The sequence below is a fragment of the Podarcis erhardii genome (assembly GCF_964252035.2).
Source record: "Podarcis erhardii genome assembly, chromosome: 15".
NCBI lineage: Eukaryota > Metazoa > Chordata > Lepidosauria > Squamata > Lacertidae > Podarcis > Podarcis erhardii.
Genome location: NC_138505.1, coordinates 14,781,691 through 14,805,140, shown reverse-complemented (window position 1 = coordinate 14,805,140; position 23,450 = coordinate 14,781,691). Strand labels below are relative to the sequence as shown.

The 23,450-nt window shown below is 45.6% G+C and overlaps 1 protein-coding gene across 1 annotated transcript; it reads right to left on the bottom strand.

Moving 5' to 3' along the window:
* Nucleotides 1–429: 429 nt before the first annotated feature.
* LOC309330633 (solute carrier family 22 member 6-A-like) lies at nt 430–21,818 on the bottom strand. Its single transcript, XM_081842344.1, has 10 exons — nt 21,193–21,818; nt 17,999–18,102; nt 15,850–16,004; nt 13,480–13,648; nt 12,282–12,405; nt 10,023–10,138; nt 7,439–7,653; nt 6,553–6,661; nt 5,131–5,334; nt 430–878 (listed from the first exon to the last, which is right to left on the bottom strand). Exons 1-10 carry the CDS (start codon nt 21,592–21,594, stop codon nt 791–793), a joined length of 1,686 nt encoding a protein of 561 aa, XP_081698470.1. The 5' UTR covers nt 21,595–21,818; the 3' UTR covers nt 430–790.
* Nucleotides 21,819–23,450: the final 1,632 nt, after the last annotated feature.

The following is a 23,450-nucleotide window of genomic DNA, read 5'->3' as shown; positions in this document are numbered from 1 at the left end:
ATCACAGAATGGTATGTGGATGGCTCAGAATACCCCTAATGCGCTTTTATTGCATCAGCAACATGCTGCAGAAAACACCCTCAAAAACAACACTAATCTGGAGGGAAGCTTAGAAGTGGTTAGTTCTGTGGACTAAATCATGGTGAGTCTACTGGAGTCCAGTCAACCCCTCTTCACAGGGAACTCTGGGAATTGTAGCTCTGTGAGGGGAAATAGGGATCTCCTACAACTTTCAACACCCTTAAAAATACTGGAATTCTTTGGGGAAAGCCATGGCATCGTAGTGCTTTTAATCTATGGTATGAATGTGGCCCTAGAAGGAGCAATGGTAGTTTGTTCCGTTTCTAGGTATGAGATAGGTGTAGGTTGGGACTGCTTTCTAAAATGATAAGTGGGCCCCTTAGAATGAGGAAATGCACTCTGCACGTGTTCAGAGGCACCCTCATCTTTATTGTTATTGCACTGAGTCCTCCCAGCAACTGAAAATGGGAGAGTCCTATTCCCTTTACCCCCCTGGGGAATAAAAGGAAAAAGTAAAGATCAAATTATAAGACGCTAGTGTTCTCTCTCTCTCTCTCTCTCTCTCTCTCTCTCTCTCTCTCTCTCTCTCTAGCTCTCTTTTTAAAAGTGCCTTCAAAAATGCCCAGAATCTTCCCACACCTTCACAGTTTCCCCCTTCATAAAGCATTCCCCGGGATTAGCTCAAAACAAGCAATCAGCAAAGTATCGTGAAGACTTCTTTTCCCAGAACCAAGCATCAGGGAAACATGAAAGGTCGGAGGTCTCTGGATCAGCAAGCCTCTTTGAACAGGGCCTTCTCTGGGCTCTGGAGCAAAATCTTCTCCTGGGCTATTTCTTCCACTGTCTTCTTTCTGGACCTTTCAGGGGGGAAAGAAAGAAAGATCAGCAATGGGGCTGAAAAAGGCTCAGTATCTGGGACACCCAATCATGTTTAGAGCACAGAAATAAATTTGGAAGGTTCCCCTCTATGTTCAAATATACGTAAACATTGCTATAAGGCAGGTCTGGAGAACCCCCAGATATTGGTGGCCTCTGGGTCCTCCAGACCTCCTGTTCATTCAGAATTAATCTTGATTGGCTTGAGCAGTCACTTGATTTGCTTCCAGGCAGTCACTGTTATCGGTGTGGTTACTGAAATTGGGGGGAGGGCACATCTTTAAAGTTCTTAAATGTTACAAATGTTGTGCATAAATGTATCCTTTTGACTTGGCAGCTCAGGAAAGCTTTAACAATCATATAAAATCAACTCCTTTGCCAGTTTCCTCCATTTCAACAGTATTTTGCCTTTGTAAAAACAACTCTTTTCCCTGCCATAATCCCTCAAGCGTGAGGACACGATACACCCCCCCGCACCCAGGGGTAACAATTGCTGAGCAGATAGTTTCCAAAAGCCCATCACCGGACTTGCCCCATGGATGTACAGAGAGCTCTATTGTCCTTTGATGATTGGTACTTGAGAGGTGCTTGGACATGTTTTGCCTATGCTAACCTTGTACCAAGGACTTGTCTGGACATGTTTGCCAAGGTTGAACTAGTGTAACCCCTGTCCACCCCTCCCCTTTTGTGACATGTCAGTGATGTAGCATTGATGTATCAATGATGCTGTACAAACTGTATTCTGGGATATGGTGGGAAACATTTAAAAGACCTTGTCACCCCATCCTCGGGGTTCAAAATTCCTCTTTGAACCTGTTGCGCAATAAACTTTGGTCTATGGCTGGACACCTTCCTTTATTCCGCAGGGACCCGCGGGCTCTGCCTGACGAGCTGGGTGACTAAGCAGCCTCGCACCTAGATTTTTCCATAACAGTGTGAAATTCAGTCACATAATCTGCAAATTCAGGTTGTACAATTATAGTCGATTTGGAGCTCTTCAGAAGGAAGCCCTGCTGCCCCTAAGATCAGACTTTTTGCAAGAAGGGAAATGACAGGACCATAAAGCAGAAAGTGTGGAATAAGAATTTCAGTTTCTCTCCATTTATCATTTTTCTAATCTTACTTTCCGTCCTCCACATTTCCACACCAGTGGGTGGGTGGTTTTTGTTGCCCTCGTGACAATTCATCAGCATCTCGGTGCAAATTTCTCCTAATATTCTCACTTTTGTATGCAATTATACACCTTTCTGCAAAGCAATTTTTTTAATGCATTAGTGCATTTTGCACTGATATATGAATTTTTATGCACACTTTACTCTAACATGGGGGTTGGACTAGATGACCCTTGGGATCCCTTCCAACTCTAAAATTCTATGATGCTATGTGCATTTTTGCTCACATTGCTTGGCTGGAGGCCTGCACAGCAAGAGCCAAGGAAGTGTGAATTCCAAAGGACGACTGTGCTTCAATTCTTACAGTCTTCTGGAATGTGTGAATTAGGTAAGCTCACCTTTAAATGTGAACCGAATCTGAGTTCTCCCTAACTTCAAACCCTCTGCTCCTGTGATTTCAAGCCCAAGCATGAAAACTGAGCTCTGGAGTTCAGCTCTACCTTCTCTCCTCCCAGAAGGGCCAGTGTTTTGAAATCAAAAGCTGATGACTCAACACTTCCCCCTAAACCACAAAATGTCTTGCTTTTTCTTCCCTCTGTTCCACATGCTCCACCAAATCCCTTTTGCAAGGGATGCAGCAGGACTGATGGGCATTTGATTAACATGCATTTAATCTGCCACCCTTCATCATGAAAATTCCAAGGATGGGATACACAAATATTTTGTTCTGAATTATCTTATTCAAAAGTATACACGTTGTTAGCAGCAGCTAAGGGTTCCTTATATGGAAAAGTGGAGGTAATCTACTATACAGTCTGTCCAAGAGTGGAATGATGAACAGTGGGAATTGGCCACAAAAATGCTAAGTTAACGCACTGTTTGAGAAGTAGATAGATGGGTAAATGTTATTTCTTATTATAACAGGAAGAGATAGTTGCCTGATACAGGCTATGGACTGACATTGCTTTGACACATTCAGATGACTTGTGGAACCATTATGGTAAAGTTATAAAAGAATATGAAACAATGTGATCCATCAGGATGCATGAGGTAGAACACTTCGTTGTATCGAGGCGTCTATGATATAAAATGCTCTTGTGCTGTTCTGTTGAGCTGCTTGAGGTTTATGGATTACTTCGAAACCACTGAGTGGGGTCATCCAGACTTTTGGAGTATGTTATCAGCAATCCTAGAGCTGGAAGGGATCCTGAGGGTCATTTAATACAAACCCCTGCAATGCAGGAATATGTAAGTCGTTCATACAGCCTTTGAAACCCACAACCTTGGCATTATCAGCACCATGCTCTAACCAACTGAGGTACCTGGTATGCTAATGGCACACAGCTCTGCTTCTCTTTTACATCTGCAGGTGAGGCAGTGAATGTGCTGGACTGATGTATTGCCTTATAATGGATGAGAGCCAACAAACTTAAGCTCAGTCCAGATAAGACTGAGGGACTGTTAGTGGGCAGACTTGATCTCCTTCCACAGGGCCTATAAAACAGAGCTATTCTGCCTGGCCTTCAATTTGAATTAGCCTGATCCTCTATTCCGTTTTCCCTTTCCTCTTCTATAAAGAAACCCTTTCTGGGACCCCACATTTAAATTCTTCCCTGGTCTCCTTGCTGGCCCTAGTAGGACCAACTTGACCAGTTAGCCCTGGTGATCATTTGATGTCTACTGACTGTTTTTTGCTTTGTTTTGTTTTTCCCAAAATGACCCCTGAATTTTTGAATTTTATTGATATTGATGCTGCATTTTATGTTGTATTTTATGCTGTTTTATGCTGTTTTTAAGTCGTATTTTAATCAATGTTTTATATTTGCTGTTAGCCGCCCTGAGCCCGGTTTTTAAACCGGGAAGGGCAGGGTATAAATAAAAATTTATTATGATGATGATGATGATTAGACCAGATGGATGGGACGCTGCCTGCTCTTGATACGGTTACGCCCCCTCTGAAGGAGCAGATGAGCAGCTTGGAGGTACTCCTGAATCCATTGCTGTTGCTTCAGGGTCAGGTGGTGTGGAGCATTCCACCAGTTTGGGCTTGTGGCCCAGCTGTGCCCGTATTTGGACAGGGATAGCCTAAGCGCCACAACCCCAGAGTCGTTCGTGACTGGACTTAACTGTCAGGGATCCAGTTACAGATAGGTAGCCGTGTTGGTCTGCCATAGTCAAAACAAAATAAAAAAATTCCTTCCAGTAGCACCTTAAAGACCAACTAAGTTAGTTCTTGGTATGAGCTTTCGTGTGCATGCACACTTCTTCAGAATCTGAAGAAGATTCTTCAGAATCTGATGTGTATCTGAAGAAGTATGCATGCACACGAAAGCTCATACCAAGAACTAACTTAGTTGGTCTTTAAGGTGCTACTGGAAGGAATTTTTTTATTTTGTTTTGTCAGGGATCCTTTACCTTTACCTTTATGCTCTGATAACCTCTAGGTTACATTACTACAATATGTTATACGTGGAGCTGCCTCTGAAGGTGGTGTAGAAAATTCAGCTGGTGCAGAATTCAGCGGCCAGGTTGCTCACTGGGAACATATTACACTGATCCTGGCCCAACTACACTGGCTGCCAATTGGTTTCCAGACTCAATTCAGAGTGCTAGTTTTGACCTTTAAAGCCTTAAACACTTCAAGGACCATGTTTCTCCTATTAACCAACCTGGACCTTTCAATCACCATCCGAGGCCTTTCTTCATGTGCCCCCTTCACAAGAAATTGGGAGGGTGGCAACACGAGAACGGGCCTTTTCTGTGGTGGCTCCCCATTTGTGGAATACTCTCCCCTGGGAGGCTTGCCTGGCACCTTCATTGCATATCTTTAGGCGCCAGGCCAAAATGTTTCTCTATAACCAGGCATTTGGCTGATTAAAGAATATACAGCCTTTTAAAAGTGTGTGGAAGGGGAGGTTATTGCTCTTGGGGTTTTTTGTATATATTTTGTGTTCTCATTTCGTATTTTTATGTTGTAAACCACCCACAACATTCAGACAAAGGGCAGTATATAAATGTAATTAAAGATAAATAAATACTTTGCAACAAATAATATATGTGTGAATATTAGTACAATGATATAAATAAAAGTGTATTTGCCACAAATAACAGAGTCACTTACCTGTTCTCTACTTCTTCAATGGTATCTGGAAGGGGGACATTAAGGGTTTCAGGCAGAAAGCAAGCGATGATGCCAGAAAGGATGGGAGCTGCTCCGTACATGATTGGCGGCAGGGTGGCAGAGTAGTCCTCCATCATCTTGGCCAACGGGGCGATGATGCCTCCCACCCGGGCCATGGTGCTGCCAAAACCGAGCCCCGTCTGCCTAGGATGGGGGGGCAGGGTAAGAAAAGCAGGCAAGAGATACGGCTGGGTCAAGTGATCTCTGGCAAACCTCAAGAAAAAGGCACCTGCCATGTGATCGCCACCAACGGCTGCGCAGCAGCTGTGACACACCTCCAAGCCGTCCAGAGTCTGCCATCCTGCGGCAACCACTTACCCATGCCCCATGATCAGGCCAGCTCTGCTGAGGGGGCATGTTCCTTCTAGGAGAGGCTGAGCCAGCACGGAGAGGATGTGAGCAGGAAGAGCAAACACAGCCTCTTGTGCATTCAGGCTTTTTGTCAGTTTGCATTTCTTAGTGCAGAAAGTATTGACCTGATGTGTAGAGATCTTTCCTATTCTACTTAATTCAAGAGGGTTCTCTGTGTGAAAGAAACAAGCAGAAGGTTCATGATGTTTGGGTTCTTCCTTCTGAGAAGCTGAGCACAGCTGGCTTAAACTGGTTCTGTTATATTTAAAATAAATAAAAATAAATAAACTGGTTCTGTTATCTCTTCTGTCAAGGTCATGCTGACTATAATAGTGGGGCCAGGAGGAGCCTGGGTTTCATTCTCTCTCTCTCTTTCTGTCTCTCTTTCTTCCTGGTGTGATGTTCTGTATATAGCGTTACGGTTTCACCTTAAATTGCTGATTTCGGGGTTGTTTTTAAAAGTCTGGAACGGATTAATCCATTTTGCATTACTTTCTATGGGAAAGCATGCCTTGGTTTTGGAACGCTTTGATTTTGGAACAGATTTCCGGAATGGATTAAGTTTGGGAACCAAGGTACCACTGTATAGTGTTAAGGTTTTGTCTTACTGTAAGTTTAAGTTAAGTCTGCTGCAACTGGATTTCTTATGGACAGGGCCAATCCTGAATGTATTGGATTTGTGACCATTATGCTCATTTGCTTTCAGTAGCAGTCAAGCTCTGCTGGATGAAATGCCTCTGGTCTATTTTTTTTTTTAATCCTGCACCGTGTTTAAGTTTTTACTCTGATAACTATACATTGCAGTCTGCTCTGGATCAATATTGAGTTGAATTTCAGTGACAGGTATTTATTGAGATCATTCAAGGGTACCCTAGGAGGTAGCGAGAGGCGCACCTTAGGTGCCCACAGGTCCCAGGTTGGAGACCCCTGCTTTAAAGCCACCTCCATTTCCACAGGAGCCCCAGAAGCGGGGAAACAAGGGGGAAATGGTGTTGAAAAGCAGCTCCTCACCTGACAGGCGTGGGGTAGAGTTCCGTCGTGAAAAGGAAGGTGCAGTTGAAGGCCGCTGCCAGGCACCCCTTGCCAATGACGGCCAGTGTTGTCCGGATTGTCTGCAAATCTATGGGGGAAAGGTGGGGTGGGTCAGAGAGAGTGTGGCATGAACAAAGTGTGCAGCTGAGGAACTCCCTCCCCCTCCCCGCTTTCTATAGGGTTGATGTGCAGATTTGTCAAGAATAATTAACAGACTAACACATTGGTTTCTCATTTTTTTTCCAGTCTTAAACTCGGCTCTCCACATTTCTGCAGCAATTTGCGGTTTTAAGGTCTATCCTCACAGAAATTCTCCTACATTTTAGTGCTGATTTCTCCTAATGAATTGGCCCGCCCACCCGTGTCCTCCACCCAGGCAAGTAAGAAGCATTATCAGAGTTCAAGGACACATTTCCAGCCAAAACACTCAAGGAAGATGTGGCTGGGGAGGAACTGTAGCCCAGAAAGAGTTCCAGAGGGCCAGATAGGGAAGTCTTGAGGGCCGCATTCAGCCCCTTGGTCTGAGGTTCCCTATACCTGCTCGAAAAGATTGTGCTTCGGGTCTATAAACTTGCTGTGACTGTAATATTGATGCAGAGGCACCGCCACTCAATGGCTGCGGTGCTGATAATAAATCGGAATCACAGAATTGTAGAGTTGGAAGGGACCCCGTGCTTTGTGAGAGTGACAACAACATTTAGCTTTGTGCATATCTCGGAAATGAAGGAGATCAGAGGCGCAGCATATCTGTGGGAGGTGGTACTCTTTGGGCTTTCAGCCTGTGCCAAAATGTCTCCATCTGGACGCCTTGCAGTGCATCTAAAGGCGAAAGGTGAGGCCTGGTGGAAAGTGAGCCAATACTCACCTGTGGGCACAAAGATGTTGATAATGATGATGATGCCAGCCAGGATGAGGAAGGACGCGAGGCTGATCCTCCTCCCAATGTAGCTCATGGTAATGGTCACAATCACCTTGGCTGGGAAGTCAACGGCCCCAAAGATGACCTGGATGAGGTAGATGCTGACACCAAAATTCTGGAGGTCCATGGCCAGCCCGTAGTAGGAGAAGCTGACTGAGAACCTGACGTGAAGATAGAGACAAGGAAAAACTCAAGAAGGCGTGAGAAGAGGCTCCTCCTGCTCTTAACTGTCACCTGACAGCAGCCATTTCCTCAGGCTGCAGCGAAGCAGGGCTACTTCATCAATTCTTGAGTGACCAGCTCCATTGAGTTCCTCTCCCTGGACTGTTTCATTCCTGTGGGTCATTATGTTAGGAACTGGAGTCCGAACTCGCTTGCCTTCCCTTTCCCTCCTCATCAGTTTTTTGCTTTTGTCATGTTTCTTAGAGTGCAAGCCTACAGGCAGCAAAGGCCTTATTTTTACTGAGCGTACATAAGCCACTCTTAGGACCTCCTTGGCTGAATAAATAAGTGAATTGATAATTTATGGGATGCTTTTGGAAAAGTCTTCCTAACAGAAAACATTAACTATTTTAACGAGTCTTTGACAAATCAATCTCTAAACTGTAGCTTCCCATTTATGGCGCCCGCCCTGTGGAACACTCTGCCATCAGATGTCAAACAAATAATTACACAATTTTCCGAAGACATCTGAAGGCAGCCCTGTATTGGGAAGTTTTTAACATTTTATGTCTCATGGTGTTTTTATATTCTGCTGGAAGCCACCCAGAGTGGCCAGGGCAACCCAATTGGATGGGTGGGGTTTAAGTAATAAATTAATAATACTAATACTAATAAATTAAATGAAAGGGGAGCATTTAGTTCAGAAAATCTTGATTTTCTGTCTCTTAAATAATCAAACAAATTCTGTAACCTTTGACATTTCCATGAACCTTCACGTTTTCCTTCCACGAAGGAGAAAGGGGTCTGTACTCTTTTCCCCCAACCAGTGGGGACTACCGGGAGCTTCAGTGAACCAGTGAACCAACTAGCTTCAGTGACTATACAGTGGTGCCTCACAAGACGAAATTAATCCATTCCGTGAGGCTCTTTGTATAGCGGTTTTTTCCTCTTGCGAAGCAAGCCCATTGACAGCTTAGCGGATTAGCGCTATTAGCGGTTTAGCGGCTTTTAGCGGATCAGCTGATAAGCGGCTTAGCGGCTTAGGAAAAGGGGGAAAAAGGGGGGGGGAAACCCGCAAGAACTCACAAGACATTTCGTCTTGCGAAGCAAGCCCATAGGGAAATTAGTTTTGCGAAGCGCCTCCAAAACAGAAAACCCTTTCGTCTAGCGGGTTTTCCGTCTTGCGAGGCGTTCGTCTTGCGGGGCACCACTGTATTCCAAAGCAGCTCCTTGTTTTGCAAATCTTAGACCTTCAGCTGGCCTTTCAAGACCTGAGCTGCTAGTTCAAAGGAGAAATCTTTATAAGGCTCGTCCTGAGCAATTTTAATGCACATAAAGATTGCTCAGTCAGAGCTATTACACAGCTCAGATCTAAGGTACAGCAAGTGGATTTTGCTGGAGATGTAAGAGTTCAGAGCTTTATGAACAAGAATTGAACCAAACAATATAGTTTTCTGTTATGATGTCCAGCCCTGAGACCTGTGGTATACATAGGGAAGTATATAAAGGCCAGTATACAAATTTTAATAATAATAATAATAATAATAATAATAATAATAATAATAATAATAGCAGCAGCTTTCCACACAACTTTCTGGGGTCCATGTACCACTGATGCACAGGGTCATAGGCAAAGGTGGGCAGAGAAATGAAGGAAAATGTTGCCTTTGTGTAGTAGACTAGTTTCTGCATGTTATGTACGGAGCTTGGATCCTAGAATAGGCAAGTAGGATCCTAGAATGGAACAACTGATTGGCTTGCAGCAGCAGCCCAATCAAACCCCAGGAGGAAGCTAATCAGCCTATTAGGCTGGTAGGATAGTAGAATGCAACAACTGATTGGCCTGCAGTAGCGGTCCAATCAGGCTCCAGGAGAGAAGCAGAATCAGCCAATCAGATGGGACTCGTTGTGTAAAGAATGTATATAAAAGCCTGAGGTTTCGGGGGGCGGGATTCATCACTGTTTTACAAGCTGCAATAAAGAGCATGAAATCACTGCAGGACTCTGCGTATATGTCATTGCACATGCTCAGCCATACTGCTGCATCCTCCATCCAGGCAAGCAAGAAGCAGGGGCATGTTTCCAAGCCAGGCCAAAACACTCTAAGAGGGTGCAAAACCGGGCTGGTAAGAGGTGTGGTTCAGGAGGGAGACTCTTAAGGGCCAGATAGAAAGATTTGTAGGGTCACATCTGACCCCGGGGCTTGATGTCCCCCATCCCTATTTTACAGCAATAAGTATTGCTGTCTATACTTTGATAATGGGCCACATTGTCAGGCAGTGCCTAAACCTCCGTTTCCTCGGGTTCCCAAAGTTGGAATGGAACTCTCTCCGTCCTGAGTCTTCTCAGATGAAACAAGTTCTCTCACCACACTATGGAGAGGCAGCAGAAAATGCGCCGGATGGCTGGTGTGCGCACCAGGTCAGAGATGGTGTAAGAGGCCTTGGCTGTCGACAGTTCTTTCTCCATGTTGGAAAGCAGAACCTGTGGGGAGAGGAGAGGCAGGAGGTGGCTGTGTAAAAACAGGTGGGTGAGCTCCAGTGATGTCCTTAAGCATGGGCGTAGCCAGGATTTATTTTAGAGGGGGGGTAGGCATTATGTTGGGAAAGCAGAACAGACATAACTGGTGATAACAAAATAAAAAAATTCCTTCCAGTAGCACCTTAAGGACCAACTGAGTTAGTTCTAGGTATGAGCTTTCGTGTGCATGCACACTTCTTCAGATACACTGAAACAGAAGTCACCGGACCTTTCTATATAGTGAGAAGGTGGGGAGGGGTATTACTCAGAAGGGTGGTGGGAATGGGTGATTGGCAGATAGCTGCGATGAGCCTGTTGACGACTCTTAACGACTGCAATAGGTCTAACAGGAAAAAGCAAGGGGTGAGAAGGTGAAAAATGGCTTTGTCATGTATAATGAGATAAGAATCCAATGTCTTTGTTCAAACCAGGTCTCTCCATAGTTTTAAGTTTGGTGATAAGTTGCAATTCAGCAGCTTCTCTTTCCAGTCTATTTCTGAAATTCCTTTGTAATAGAACAGCTACTTTGAGATCTTGTATAGAATGTCCTGGGAGATTGAAGTGTTCTCCTACTGGTTTTTCTGTCTTGTGGTTCCTGATGTCGGATTTATGTCCGTTTATTCTTTGGCGTAAGGTCTGGCCTGTTTGTCCAATATAGAGAGCTGAAGGACACCAACACGGCTACCTATCTGTAACTAGTGTCCTTCAGCTCTCTATATTGGACAAACAGGCCAGACCTTACGCCAAAGAATAAACGGACATAAATCCGACATCAGGAACCACAAGACAGAAAAACCAGTAGGAGAACACTTCAGTCTCCCAGGACATTCTATACAAGATCTCAAAGTAGCTGTTCTATTACAAAGGAATTTCAGAAATAGACTGGAAAGAGAAGCTGCTGAATTGCAACTTATCACCAAACTTAAAACTATGGAGAGACCTGGTTTGAACAAAGACATTGGATTCTTATCTCATTATACATGACAAAGCCATTTTTCACCTTCTCACCCCTTGCTTTTTCCTGTTAGACCTATTGCAGTCGTTAAGAGTCGTCAACAGGCTCATCGCAGCTATCTGCCAATCACCCATTCCCACCACCCTTCTGAGTAATACCCCTCCCCACCTTCTCACTATATAGAAAGGTCCGGTGACTTCTGTTTCAGTGTATCTGAAGAAGTGTGCATGCACACGAAAGCTCATACCTAGAACTAACTCAGTTGGTCTTTAAGGTGCTACTGGAAGGAATTTTTTTATTTTGTTTTGACCATGGCAGACCAACACGGCTACCTATCTGTAACTATAACTGGTGATGTAATTGGTCAGTTAGTTAAGTATTTTTATTTATTTGCTTGATTTAGGGAGGAGAGCAGCTGCCCCTCTGTCCCCCAGCTATGCCCATGTCCTTAAACAGCCTTTCCGAGCCTGAGACCTTGAGACATCATTGGACTACAACTCCAATGAGCCTCTGCCAGTCAGGGATGATGGGAGTTGTAGTCCAACAACATGAGGAGGGCATAAGGCTGGGGAAGGCTGACCTTCAGCATCCTAAAAAGCACAATCAATACACAGCACAAAACTAGATTTTGGTGAGAATTGATCGTGTGATTTACCCTAGGGAAATTTGGGTTAACATTAGCAAATAGGAAGTTCTAGGGCCTGTTTTACACAGGCAGCTTCCCTTCCGTGAAAGCGGGAATTTCCAGATAGTCTGTTTATTGAGCATTTATCCTAATTCTCCCCACCCACAAAGTTCGACTATTTATTGAGAATTTACACTGATTTGCCTGCAGGGAACTTGGTTGCTATTGTGTCAAGCAAATGTGATCCCACACCTTCCATTGTGCATTTCCTCACTGTATTCCTCGTATCTCAAATAAAGTCCAAATTTGGGAGGGAAGTGAGTTACAGGATTTCAGCAGCGACTTGCAGGTCAGTATGACTTGCCCCAAAAGTTTTGCAGGAGCAAATAAACCTTCACCAGGAGGTGCCCTGATTCTAGCAGGCTTTGCTCTCCAGAAGCTCCCAAGATTTCTATTTTCTACATAGATTCAGCTGGATTTACAGCCACCTGGATATGGAGAGCCACCTCCCTCCACCGGCTTCATACCTCTGTGGTGATGCTGGCTCCAGCTTCCTCCTTGCCATTGACCCGGGCAACCCTCTGGAGGACCTTGACAGCTGTGCTCGCCTTTCCCGAAAGGAGCAGCCAGCGAGCTGACTCTGCAAACCACCTGTGCCAAAGACGCCAAGCCTCGTCATCTCGGCCAACAGTAAAATCCATCCACAAACCTTCAGGTGGTAAAATGGAACTGAATCCTTTTGTTGTTGTTTTCTCAAGGAGGGAGAATTTGATTAAAGAAAACGAAGAAAAGAAAAGAATCCTGACTTGACTTTGCTTGCAAACATTTGAATTGACCCTGTTTTCTCATTCCAATCCAGTTCTCTGTCTGTGGTCTTTTTTTAAAAAAATGTTTTTATTCATTTTTCATGGTACAGAAAACACCTTTTGCGGAAACAATTGTTACAAAAGTAAACCACAAATGATTTGTCCCGATAAAATTACAGACTTTTGTCATGCTATGTAATAAAATTCCATTTGATCACTCTAAAAGATCACGCCACATTTTCTCCATGAGCGCTGGGTGTATTCCTGCCACGGCCCGAACAATTTATGTATTTGGTAAACATTTGCCATATATTATAAAAGGAATAGGGATCCTGCTTGCCCTTTGCCGCTCTGACTTGACATGTCAATTTCTCAGCCAGTTCTATTGACCATACACTGGTGTACCACAAATCGCTATTAAGCCCAGTGCCAGTTTTCCAACATCTGGCTATTTCCATATGGGCGGCTGTCAATAGAAAGACCAAGAGGTCATCATTGGGGTAATCTTGAGCAGGTGAGAGCATAAGGCCAAGCACAGGATACATTTCAATTGTTTTGTTATATATATAAAGCTTATTTATTTGAAAACAGCATTCCAGCATCTCTTTGTATCCCAACACAGCACCCCGAGGAGGAGGAGGGGTCTGATCTGAGCAGAAGAAGTAGAAGAAGAGTTTGGATTTGATATCCCGCTTTATCACTACCTGAAGGAGTCTCAAAGCGGCTAACCATCTCCTTTCCCTTCCTCCCCCACAACAAACACTCTGTGAGGTGAGTGAGGCTGAGAGACTTCAGAGAAGTGTGACAAGCCCAAGGTCACCCAGCAGCTGCATGTGGTGGAGCGGAGACGCGAACCCGGTTCCCCAGATTACGAGTCTACCGCTCTTAACCACTACACCACACTGGCAGCACAACATACCAAGAGTAGAGGAGAAAGACAAAGAAGGGCACCGAGAAAGTCAGCTGCAGCCACTGCCAGTCCGGGATGCCGTAGGCCAAGCCAGCCAGCAGGATCTGGCCTAGCGTGTACACGAAGCCAGTGGCCGCAATGGAGATGGTGCGGTACTTGGTGGGAATCCACTCCACAACTGGAAGGGAAAGGAAAACACTTTCAGGTTTTTGCCTTGCCACTCACACCCGACAGATCATCCAGCTGGGCCTTCCGGTATGAAATTTAGACCCTACATCAGGAGTTGCCAACCTTTCTTGGGCAAGTGGTAGATTTGGAATTCTGCGAAAGTGTCAAGGGTGCCTTTGACAAAATAGCTGCCATGAGGCCAGGCATGGAGAACAAACCAAGTCAGTGCAAACTGAAAAACAGCAGGAAGAGAAAACAGTCTCTGCAAACTGCAGGTTTTAAAAAGGATATTCATTGAGATATTCCATGGGCAAGATATGAGGTACTGGTGGGCACACTGGTGCCCATGGTCACCAGGCTGGCAACCCCTGTAATACTTGCCACCCATTTTGTACTGAACTTTTCCCACTACTGCATCAGAAGACTGGCTTATCTAGCTCAACATTGCCATAAGGGCATAGGAAGAGAGGAGAGTCCACGAGCTTCCGAAGTAGTCTGTTCTAGTGTTGAACAGCTCTTGCCGTCAGGAAGTTCTCCCTAATGTTTAATTTCAAACACAGTTGCACCATGTATTTGTCTAACTGCGTTATGATAGTCACAGGTTGGTTTTCAGTTTCTTCCCTAATGATCCCTAGCATGGGATTTGCCTTTATCACAGCGGCCACATACTGGGTCAACCACTTCATTGCGCTATCCACTAGGACCCCCAAGGTTCCAGTCCTGGTCAGTCACTGCCAGTTCAGACCCCATAAGAATATATGTGAAATTAATATTTTTTTTACCTTGACATGCAACACTTTACACTTGTATACACTGAATTGCATTTGCCATTTTATTGCACATTCATTCAACTTGGGGAGGTTCTTTCGGAACACTTCACAATCTCTCTTTCTTTTAATGACTCTGAACAATATAGTATCACCAGCACGCCAGACCACCTCACTGTTCCCCCCTAACTATAGATCATTTATGGACAAGTAAAAAAAGCACAGGTTCCAATTATGAGCCTTGGGAGACCCCACTTTCTGCATCTCTCCATCCATTTGGAGAACTTTCCATTTATTCCTGATCCACAAAAGGGCCTCTCCTTTTATTCCATGCTGCTATGCTTTCTCAGGAGTTTTTGGTGCGGTACCTTGTCAAAAGCTTTTTGAAAGTCTAAGAACACTGTGTCAACCGGATCACATCTATCTATATGCTTGTTGACACACTCAAAGAGTGCCAGTGAGACAGGACTTGTCCTTGCAGAAGCCATGCTGACTCTGCTTCAGCAAGGCTTGTTCCTCTGTATGTTTGGCTATTTTACCTTTAACCAAAATTTCCGCCAGTTATCCTAGGACCAACATTAAGTGAACTGGCCCGTCATTTCCAGGTTCCTTTCTAAATCCCTTTATAAAAATTGGTGTTGCCTTAGTTACTTCTCAAATCCTCTGGTGAATCTGAGGCACCAGTTACATATTTCTGTTAAAAAATCAGCAATCTCACATTTGAGTTCTTTGAGAACTGTTGGGTGGATGCCATCCAAACCTAGCAATTTGTCAGTTTTCATTTCATGTATTAGGGCTAGAGCTTCAGCTATTGTCACCACTATCTGCCTCAGTTCCACCAACTCCCTAGTCCAAGGTAGCCAACAAGATACCATCTAGGCCAGGCTTCCTCAAACTCGGCCCTCCAGATATTTTGAGACTATAATTCCCTTCATCCCTAACCACTGGGCCAGCTAGCTAGGGATCATGGGAGTTGTAGGCCAAAAACATCTGGAGGGCCAAGGTTGAAGAAGCCTGATTTAGGCCAAATGAAGAGTGTCCTGTGGCCAAACTCCTCTGTTTACTGTGGTACCTCAGGTTAAGTACTTAATTCGTTCCGGAGGTTCGTAATTAACCTGAAACTGTTCTTAACCTGAAGCACCACTTTAGCTAATGGGGCCTCCTGCTGCCACCGCGCCACCAGAGCACGATTTCTGTTCTCATCCTGAAGCAAAGTTCTTAACCTGAAGCACTATTTCTGGGTTAGCGGAGTCTGTAACCTGAAGCGTATGTAACCTGAGGTACCACTGTACTTTGAGAAGTGTCCACACAACTGGCTGGCCTTGGTCTAGGCTACTAATTATGGACAGACATATCCTCCATTAATGCATCGAATATAGAATGTTCAGCTAAATCCCTACATTGCACAAAAGTTCCCAGCCAGCACCACTAGCTCCGCTCTTACCCAAACAGGCGATGCTAAGGCCAAATCCAGAGAGCGCCATGCCACTCAGGAACCGGAAGATGCAGTAGGAGATAAAGTTGGGCGAAAAGGCCGCACAGGTCCCCATCACTGCCATTTGCATAAACGACCAAATGAGGAGAGGCTTGCGGCCGTACCTGCAGGCACAGAGAAGCAAAAACAGCTGGAATACCAAGCCATTGGTGGTGTTGGGGTGGGTGTGGCCACAGGTGGAAATGGGTGGAGCAAAGAATGCTACCTTTGTAGAGTAGGCTGATTTCTACACACACTTGCAGACACCCCTCTCCATTCTCCCTACAGGACAACTGAATTGAATTGACCCCCCATCTCTGCCTCCTATTCACAGGGGTGAGTTTTTGTTGAGGTTGCCCAACAGATTCCTCTGATCGTGCCGGTTTTTAGACTGTTTTAAGTGGTACTTGCTGTGCTGGTTCAAAACTGTTGACATTGTATGGGGGAGAAGATGGCTGCTGTACATTTTATGCCATCTCACCGTGGCAAAACGGTTTGAGCATATTACACAAACCCTGACCCAATTGCACTGGCTACCCATTAATTTCTGGGCCCAATTCAAAGTGCTGGTTTTGACCTATAAATTTGTAAATGGCTCAGGACCATAGTACCTCAAAGACTGCCTCTCCCCATATAAACCGACCTGGACTCTGTGGTCATCACCTGAGGCCCTTCATCATGTGCCTCCTCTGCAAAAGGTCCTGAGGGTGGCAACACGAGAAGAGGCCTTTTTCGTGGTAGCTCCCCATTTGTGGAATGCTCTCCCCATGGAGGCTCGCCTGGCACCTTCATTATATATCTTTAGGCACCAGGTGAAAACATTCCTCTTCTCCTAGTCCTTTGGCATTTAACTATCTTTGGCCTTTTAGAAATGGGCAAGATTTTTAATGTACTTTTCCCCTTCCCCCCTTGGTTTTAGTGTATCCATGGTTGGTTGGTTGGTTGGTTGGTTGGTTGGTTGTAAGTCACTTTGGGTTGCCTTGGGGAAGATAAAGCCACTACCAGATTTACTAAATAAATAAAATGATTTTTTTTAAAAAAAACTGTAAACTGCTTGAGGGCAGGGACTGCCTTATTACCAGTCATTTAAGCAGCTTCAAGAGCCTTTTCTCAGTTAAAGAGCAGGATAAAAATTGCTCCTCATAAGATATGTTGATTAATTGACTAAGATTCCTTGGGACAGTCCTATAGCTAATTAATAACGTGGGCGATATCATTTGGATTCCCCGGAACTCCATCTTGTCTCCAACTTCCTCCCCCAACACTGCCAACCCCAAGCAGGCCGTACCACCCAACTTGCTAGTATTTGTATTGTATTGTATTTGCCTTATATTGTGTTATATTTCACAAAGAGTAAGTGGTATCGGAGGTGGCAGTTGGCAGTTGGTTGGTTATTCTTTGACTGAGACTGTGGGAATGTGGTGACTTCAAACTGACGCCTGGGTGTTGTGACCTGGGACCCAGGTGAATGTTGTGGCCCAGGAAGTATGCCAGAACCCAGAGCACACGCAAACCTATGCTTATATCCTCTGTCTCTTTTCCCTCGTTTAACTGTCCACTTGCTAATTAAAACCTTGAAACTAAAACCAGATGCAGGTGTGTTAGTTAGTTGGGAAATGTTTATATATCTGTTTTCGACACTTAATGCAACGAGTGTTCATTTTAAGAATCGAAAAATCCGTTTTCTTGTGTCCCTGCACCCCCAGTTAGTGAGCAAAAGACGCATTTCTGACTTTGCTATGCAAAGCAGTGCCCTTTCACTCATTACCTGGCAGGAAGTTGTAGACCTTCCAAAGCAGAAACTTCCATGCCAAGAGGACAATAAATTCTCCTGACCCGGACAAGTCTTCATGTAGCAGATAGCAGAAAAGCAACATTTTGTATGAGGCAGAAGGGTAGTGAATTGATAAACTCTGTTCAGAACTATCGGTTGCCCTGGTGCGGTTAGTAGATAGGAACATGCTTTTTGTAAACCAATTAGAAGTGAACATACGTTTTGAAAGAAAAAGGACTAAACCCTCTCTTGGGCTCAAGGGCAGTTCAGCCGTTGCCAAGATTTCTTTACCTTCAAGTCTTGTTTAAGACATCTGTTTTATCACAGAAAGCGAATTCAGCTTACCTATCGGACAACCCCCCAAGGACCACTGCTCCAACCAGCACGCCAGCCATGTAGATCGACTGGGCCATATCCCGAAGCTTCCGTCGCTCACAGACCAGATCCCACTGTTGTAGGAGAAGGAGACTGGGTCAGGGGACAGAAGCTCGAGAGGAGCATCCTGGGCCACGGAGCCATGGGTTTGGGAGGGGCTAAGGTTGCCATTGCACCCAGGATTGCTGCAGTTGCACCCTCGACAGGCAATGGGACCCTTTGCTGCTTCTTCTTTTTCTCTTTTTTTATTAAATATTTTCTTGATTTACGAAAGTGTTTGCAATGTCTCTCATATTTTTTTTCCCATGTAACACTTTTACAAATCAGTTTCGTTTGTTGAGACATTAGGAAGAAAAGGGAGAAAGAGGTGGAGGGGGGGAGATGGGTCGGGGTGGGGTGGCGATGTTTCTATTTTACTTACTATATGTAGGGTTTGGTGTCAGCATTGCTTGTGCAGGTTCTTTGCTTGTGTTCCTTTGATTTCTGTACAGAACAAACTTTAGTGTGCAAAGTTACCCAGATACAAGGCTGAATGAATGCTGAGTCTGGCTGGATTGCCTGCACATCTATCTGTTTTTATAAGAAGGCCTGGCAGAGCACAGAATCGCCTCCAGCACCCACCTTCCCACCCCTGTGGCTTGTTATAACATGACAAGGATGAAGGGGGAGCTGAAGGACTAGAATGTAGGACAAAAATTTTTGCTGTCTCCTGAAAAACCAGCTGCTCCCTTGGCTCAAGATCACTGCCAGCAGCAGTGCCTGCTGGTTTTGAATTATTCTCTTCCCAGCAGGGCTGTCAATTACCACCCTGTTTATCCACCGGACGCAAACACCCCATGCGGATCCTGTGGCTGAACCCCTTGTTTGCTGGAAAGTCCCAAAGGCTCACTTTCCCTCTCTCTCCCACCTTCTCCCTCTTCCTTGCGGGGCAGAAGTGGGGGATCAGTGGCCCTCCAGATGTTGCTAAGCTCCCATCGTCCCTGATCATTGGCCATGCTGGCTGGGGCTTATGGGATTTGTAGTCCAATTGGAGGGATACAGGTGCCCCCCCACCACACCTGGAGGGCTCTGAAACAATTGTTCTTCTACGCTCTGGGCTGAAGGAAGCTGAAGCCCACAAAACCCTGTAAGGCACACAGAGAGAGATTTCTCATCCACTTACAGAAATGCATGGAGATGGCCAATTACTTATTATGATTATTCAAGATAGAATAGAGCCTCCATGTAGAGGAGCAATGTACCACTGAGTACTGCCTGCCCTGCTTGAGGGCTTTCCAAACAATCGAGAACACAGGTTGATGGACTAGATTTCATCAGATCCAGCAGTGGAGGCTCTCGGCTATTGCCTGCTCCGTAGTGGTGCAGTAGTGAGAGATATGGGCTGGGGCTTGGGAGACCAGGGTTCGAATCCTTGCTCAGACATGAATGGCTTTGGGCCAGGCGCATGTCTTTCAGCCCAGCCTTCCTCACAGGGCTGATGTGCAGATAAAAATGGGGAGGGGGGGAGAACCAGGACCACCACCTTGAGCTCCTTGGAAGATGGGATATAAATGGAGTAATAAATAAAATAACATTTGGCTCTCTGGACAGATTATATTGGGCTTGGCTCCAGATTTAAATCCTACCATTCTCATTTCTGATGCACAAATCTATCTACCTATCGATTCCCACCTCACCCCATCTTTCTTCCCTGCCTCAGTTTCCTATTTGTAAAATGAGAACAACTTCTTTCTTAATTACATTTACATCCCATCATTCCTCCAAGGAGCTCAAGGCACCCCATTTTAACCTTACAACAACCTTGTGAGGTAGGTCGGGCTGACAGACAGCGACTGGCCCAAGGCCACCCAGTGAACATTGGCGCTGACTGAGAGAAGGGTCGGAGCATGTGCAGACTGCCCCAAATTCAGTCGCCAACATAGCTGGAAAAGACCACTCCTCCAGCCCTAATCCCACACTGGCTCCTGTTTAGCCCTTAAACAAGATGGGAAGGGGCCACCCGAAAAGTTTACATCAAGAGGAGAGGAGGGGAATAGCAAAGTTATGACCTTGGGGGGAGTTGAACAATGGTTAAAGCAAAGCTACACAGTGACAAGTGAGGAAACAGCGAGGCTTTCAAAAGGCATTTAAAAATAATGTGATGTACTTTATGGACAGTCTCAAACCTAGAAGGCCTCTCCAAAGGAGCTCAGCAATTGACACAGAGGTGGCCCTCCAGACTACTCCTCTAGACTACAACACCCATCATTCCTGACCATTGGCCATTCTGAAGAACCATGAAGACCTTACCCTTTTCTTTAAAAAAAAGGGGAGGAGAAGTGCTGTAGCTCAGTGGTAAAGCATCTCCTTTGCATGCAAAAGGTCCTGGGTTCAAATAACGTCTCTGGGGAAAGCTTGGGAAGTTCCTTGCCTGAAACCCTGGAGAGCCACAGCCAATCAGTGTGGCCCAACTGTGCATAAGACACCTACATTGCTATGCTGTTATTATTGCTTTCCAAACTCCAACTAAGGATGTAAGGAGGCAGACATTCCCATCCCATTCCATGTTCCTCGCAATCAGCAGAGTTTCTGTCCTGCTGCAGCTCGGCTTCTGCTGAAACCAGTGCTATTTGTCTCACTATCTGCTGTGGCCGAAACCAACATTGCATAAATGGCTATATAACGAACTTCCATGCATTTCAGCGGAAGGGGGATGTCAGAAACAATGCAGAAAACAATGTAATTATTTATGTAACATTTGTGGACCGAATAAACCCAACAGTAGCAATTTGCTTACATGATTTCCCTTCCTGACCTTGAGCGCACATGCGAAGGGTGGTGATTTCTGCTCCCATTCCCATTTCTGGTGCAGTTATCCAAAACCCTCAGATGCAGCACTGGAAACCACTCCAGAACTGCTCAGACTAAATCCCTGCATCAGTGTTTCTCAAACTTAGGTCTGTAGCTGTTGTTGGACTACAGCTCCCATCATTCCTGACCACTGGTTCTGCTAGCTAAGGGTGATGGGAGTTGTAGTCCAACAACAGCTGAGGAACCCAAGTTTGAGCAACATTGCCCTCCATCAATATGCATTCATTTGGCATATAATATGCTCCCTTACGTCCCTGCTCCCTTTCAGACTTTTCCATTCCTCCAAGCTAGCCTTTCCCCTCTTCCCCTCTCACCTTGCTGACAATGGTGGAAGTGTATGTGGTCGTATCATACACCCATCCATCAGCACACAGCTCGGTTTCCGCCTCAGTCAGGTTTGCCTTGGTGGAATTGGCATCAAGGAGATGCCACTGGGGATGGACAAAACGCCAACACTTTTCCGGCTCCTCTTTGCTGTTCATGGGGATACCAACTCTGAGCAGGTCACTGGCTTCCAGAGGCCAAGTGGTGTTGGGGTACCCACTGCTGTTGGTGGAGATGTGGATCTGGCAGCGATGTCCTGGGATGGCAGCGGTGAAGTTCTGGAGAAGGTTGTGACCTGCCATCAGCACAATGGGGATGGACAGAAGCATGGTGTGGATAAACTGGAAGCGGCCCATGCCTCCGACTTGGTCCAGGAACTCTGCAAAAGTCATGGCGTTCCGAGAGATTCCTTGCTTTGGGGAGTTGCAGGCGGCTTGTGTAGATCGATGGAGCGATGGACAGGCAGATAGACCTTGCGAGCCCAAAAAGCAAATTCTCTCGGCGTTAAGGCAAGATTCAAAACCCTGTGGTGGGAAAATTAAGGCAGATCAGCTTAGCAAATCCGCCGCAGCTGGAAAGATTTGGTTTAATATGAGCCTGGTTGTGACCGCAGGACCTTTGGAGGCGGTGGCTCTCTTGCTTGTGGAGGAGACAAACAAAATCGTCTCGCTAAAGGGAGTGTCTTAATTTACCTAGCAAACAGCTTTCAACAGGACGGCGGGATCGTTTTGGATCAAAAATGGCTCAAATTATCTCTCCGGGAAGCTGTGGGTCTTCTGCCAGTCTGGGAATGGAGCCACACACTTGCTAGAAGTCTGTGCGTCTTCTCTCTCACACTCACCATGTACTACTCAGGCTTCTTTTGGTGTTTATTCTTCAATCCTGCAAGAGGAATCCACTCTTTGGTGAAGGAGGAAAACTTCAGAAGCAGCCACAGGTCAAATAATGTTCTCTCCTCACTTTTGCCAGGGAATCTTACTGGCTCTCCCCTTTACCAGGTCTTTGAGTGGATTATTTATGTAAAACAGTAAGCAGCTCACTCCGTTAAAGTTTTACTCTTGTTTTAAGGGATTAACTAAAAGTTTTAGAAAGCAAGTGGAGAGCCAGAGAGATGTGGAAGAAAGTGCAGCAACAGCCGGCAGAGATTTGTAACTGTTCTCATTTAGGGTTAGGAATGTGTCAATCATGTGCCACGACCACCCCTCATTCTCTGCCCCGCCCCCCAAAAAGCTTGCTGGTCACTGGTCACCCAAACAGTGTAGATTGAAGATTTGCCTAACCAGGGTGTTCTTTAGCGGAACAGTTGATGCTCCACAGTGCTGTGGATCTGGTGGTTGTACAGCACCAAAGTTCAAAGTTGTAAGTGCCGTCCCATTGCTTATATGGTATGACGGTGCATAGAAGAGGTCGGGGTGCATGCAAGTTTCTGGAGGAGAAGTGAGTCAGCAGAAAAGAAAGAGCAAGAGAGGGCTCGGGTATGCATAACTTCCCCATATGGTCATAGATATGCATGGATTTAAATGAAGGGTGAGGAACCTCAGGCCAGGGGGAGGGTGCAGCCCCCCTCCCAAGGCCTCTTGATATGGTCCTCTATCAGACCCTCCAAGTGTCCCTATTTTCCAGGGACAGTCCTGGATTTACAGATGCTGTCCCAGTTTCTGATTTGATCCCAGAATGTCCCGCTTTTCCTTGGGACGTCCCTATTTTCATCGGAGAAATATTGGAGAGCATGGAGTTGCGCGAACCCTGAGATAAGTAACTATGCAACCTTTAGAAGACACCTGAAGGCAGCCCTGCATAGGGAAGTTTCTAAACATTTACCGTGGTACCTCTGGATGCGAATGGGATCCGTTCCGGAGCCCCGTTCGCATCCTGAAGCGAACGCAACCTGCTTCTGCGCGTGCGCGGGTCGCGATTCGCCGCTTCTGCACATGTGCGCGATGTCATTTTAAGATTCTGCGCATGCGCATTCCATTACTTCTGGATCGCCGCGGAGTGCAACCTGAAAAGACTCAACCTGAAGCATATTCAACCCAAGGTATGACTGTAATGCTTTACATATGTTGGAAGCTGCTCAGAGTGGCTGGGGCAACCCAGTCAGATAGGCGGGATATAAAAAAATAACATTATTATTATTATTGCGGAATAGGATGTCCCTTTTCCCATCGGAGAAATGTTGGAGGCTGTGCTCTATGGCTTCTCCATATGCCTCTGTGTTCTTTCCAGGATGTGTCTCCATCCTCAGACT

Coding starts and splice junctions, on each gene's coding strand:
- LOC309330633 (XM_081842344.1), bottom strand. CDS start 21,594: ATGACTTTTGCAGAGTTCCTGGACCAAGTCGGAGGCATGGGCCGCTTC. Junction 18,103..21,192: donor CTTCCACCATTGTCAGCAAG/GTGAGAGGGGAA, acceptor CTCCTACAACAG/TGGGATCTGGTCTGTGAGCG. Junction 5,335..6,552: donor CTCTACCCCACGCCTGTCAG/GTGAGGAGCTGC, acceptor CCCCCATCCTAG/GCAGACGGGGCTCGGTTTTG.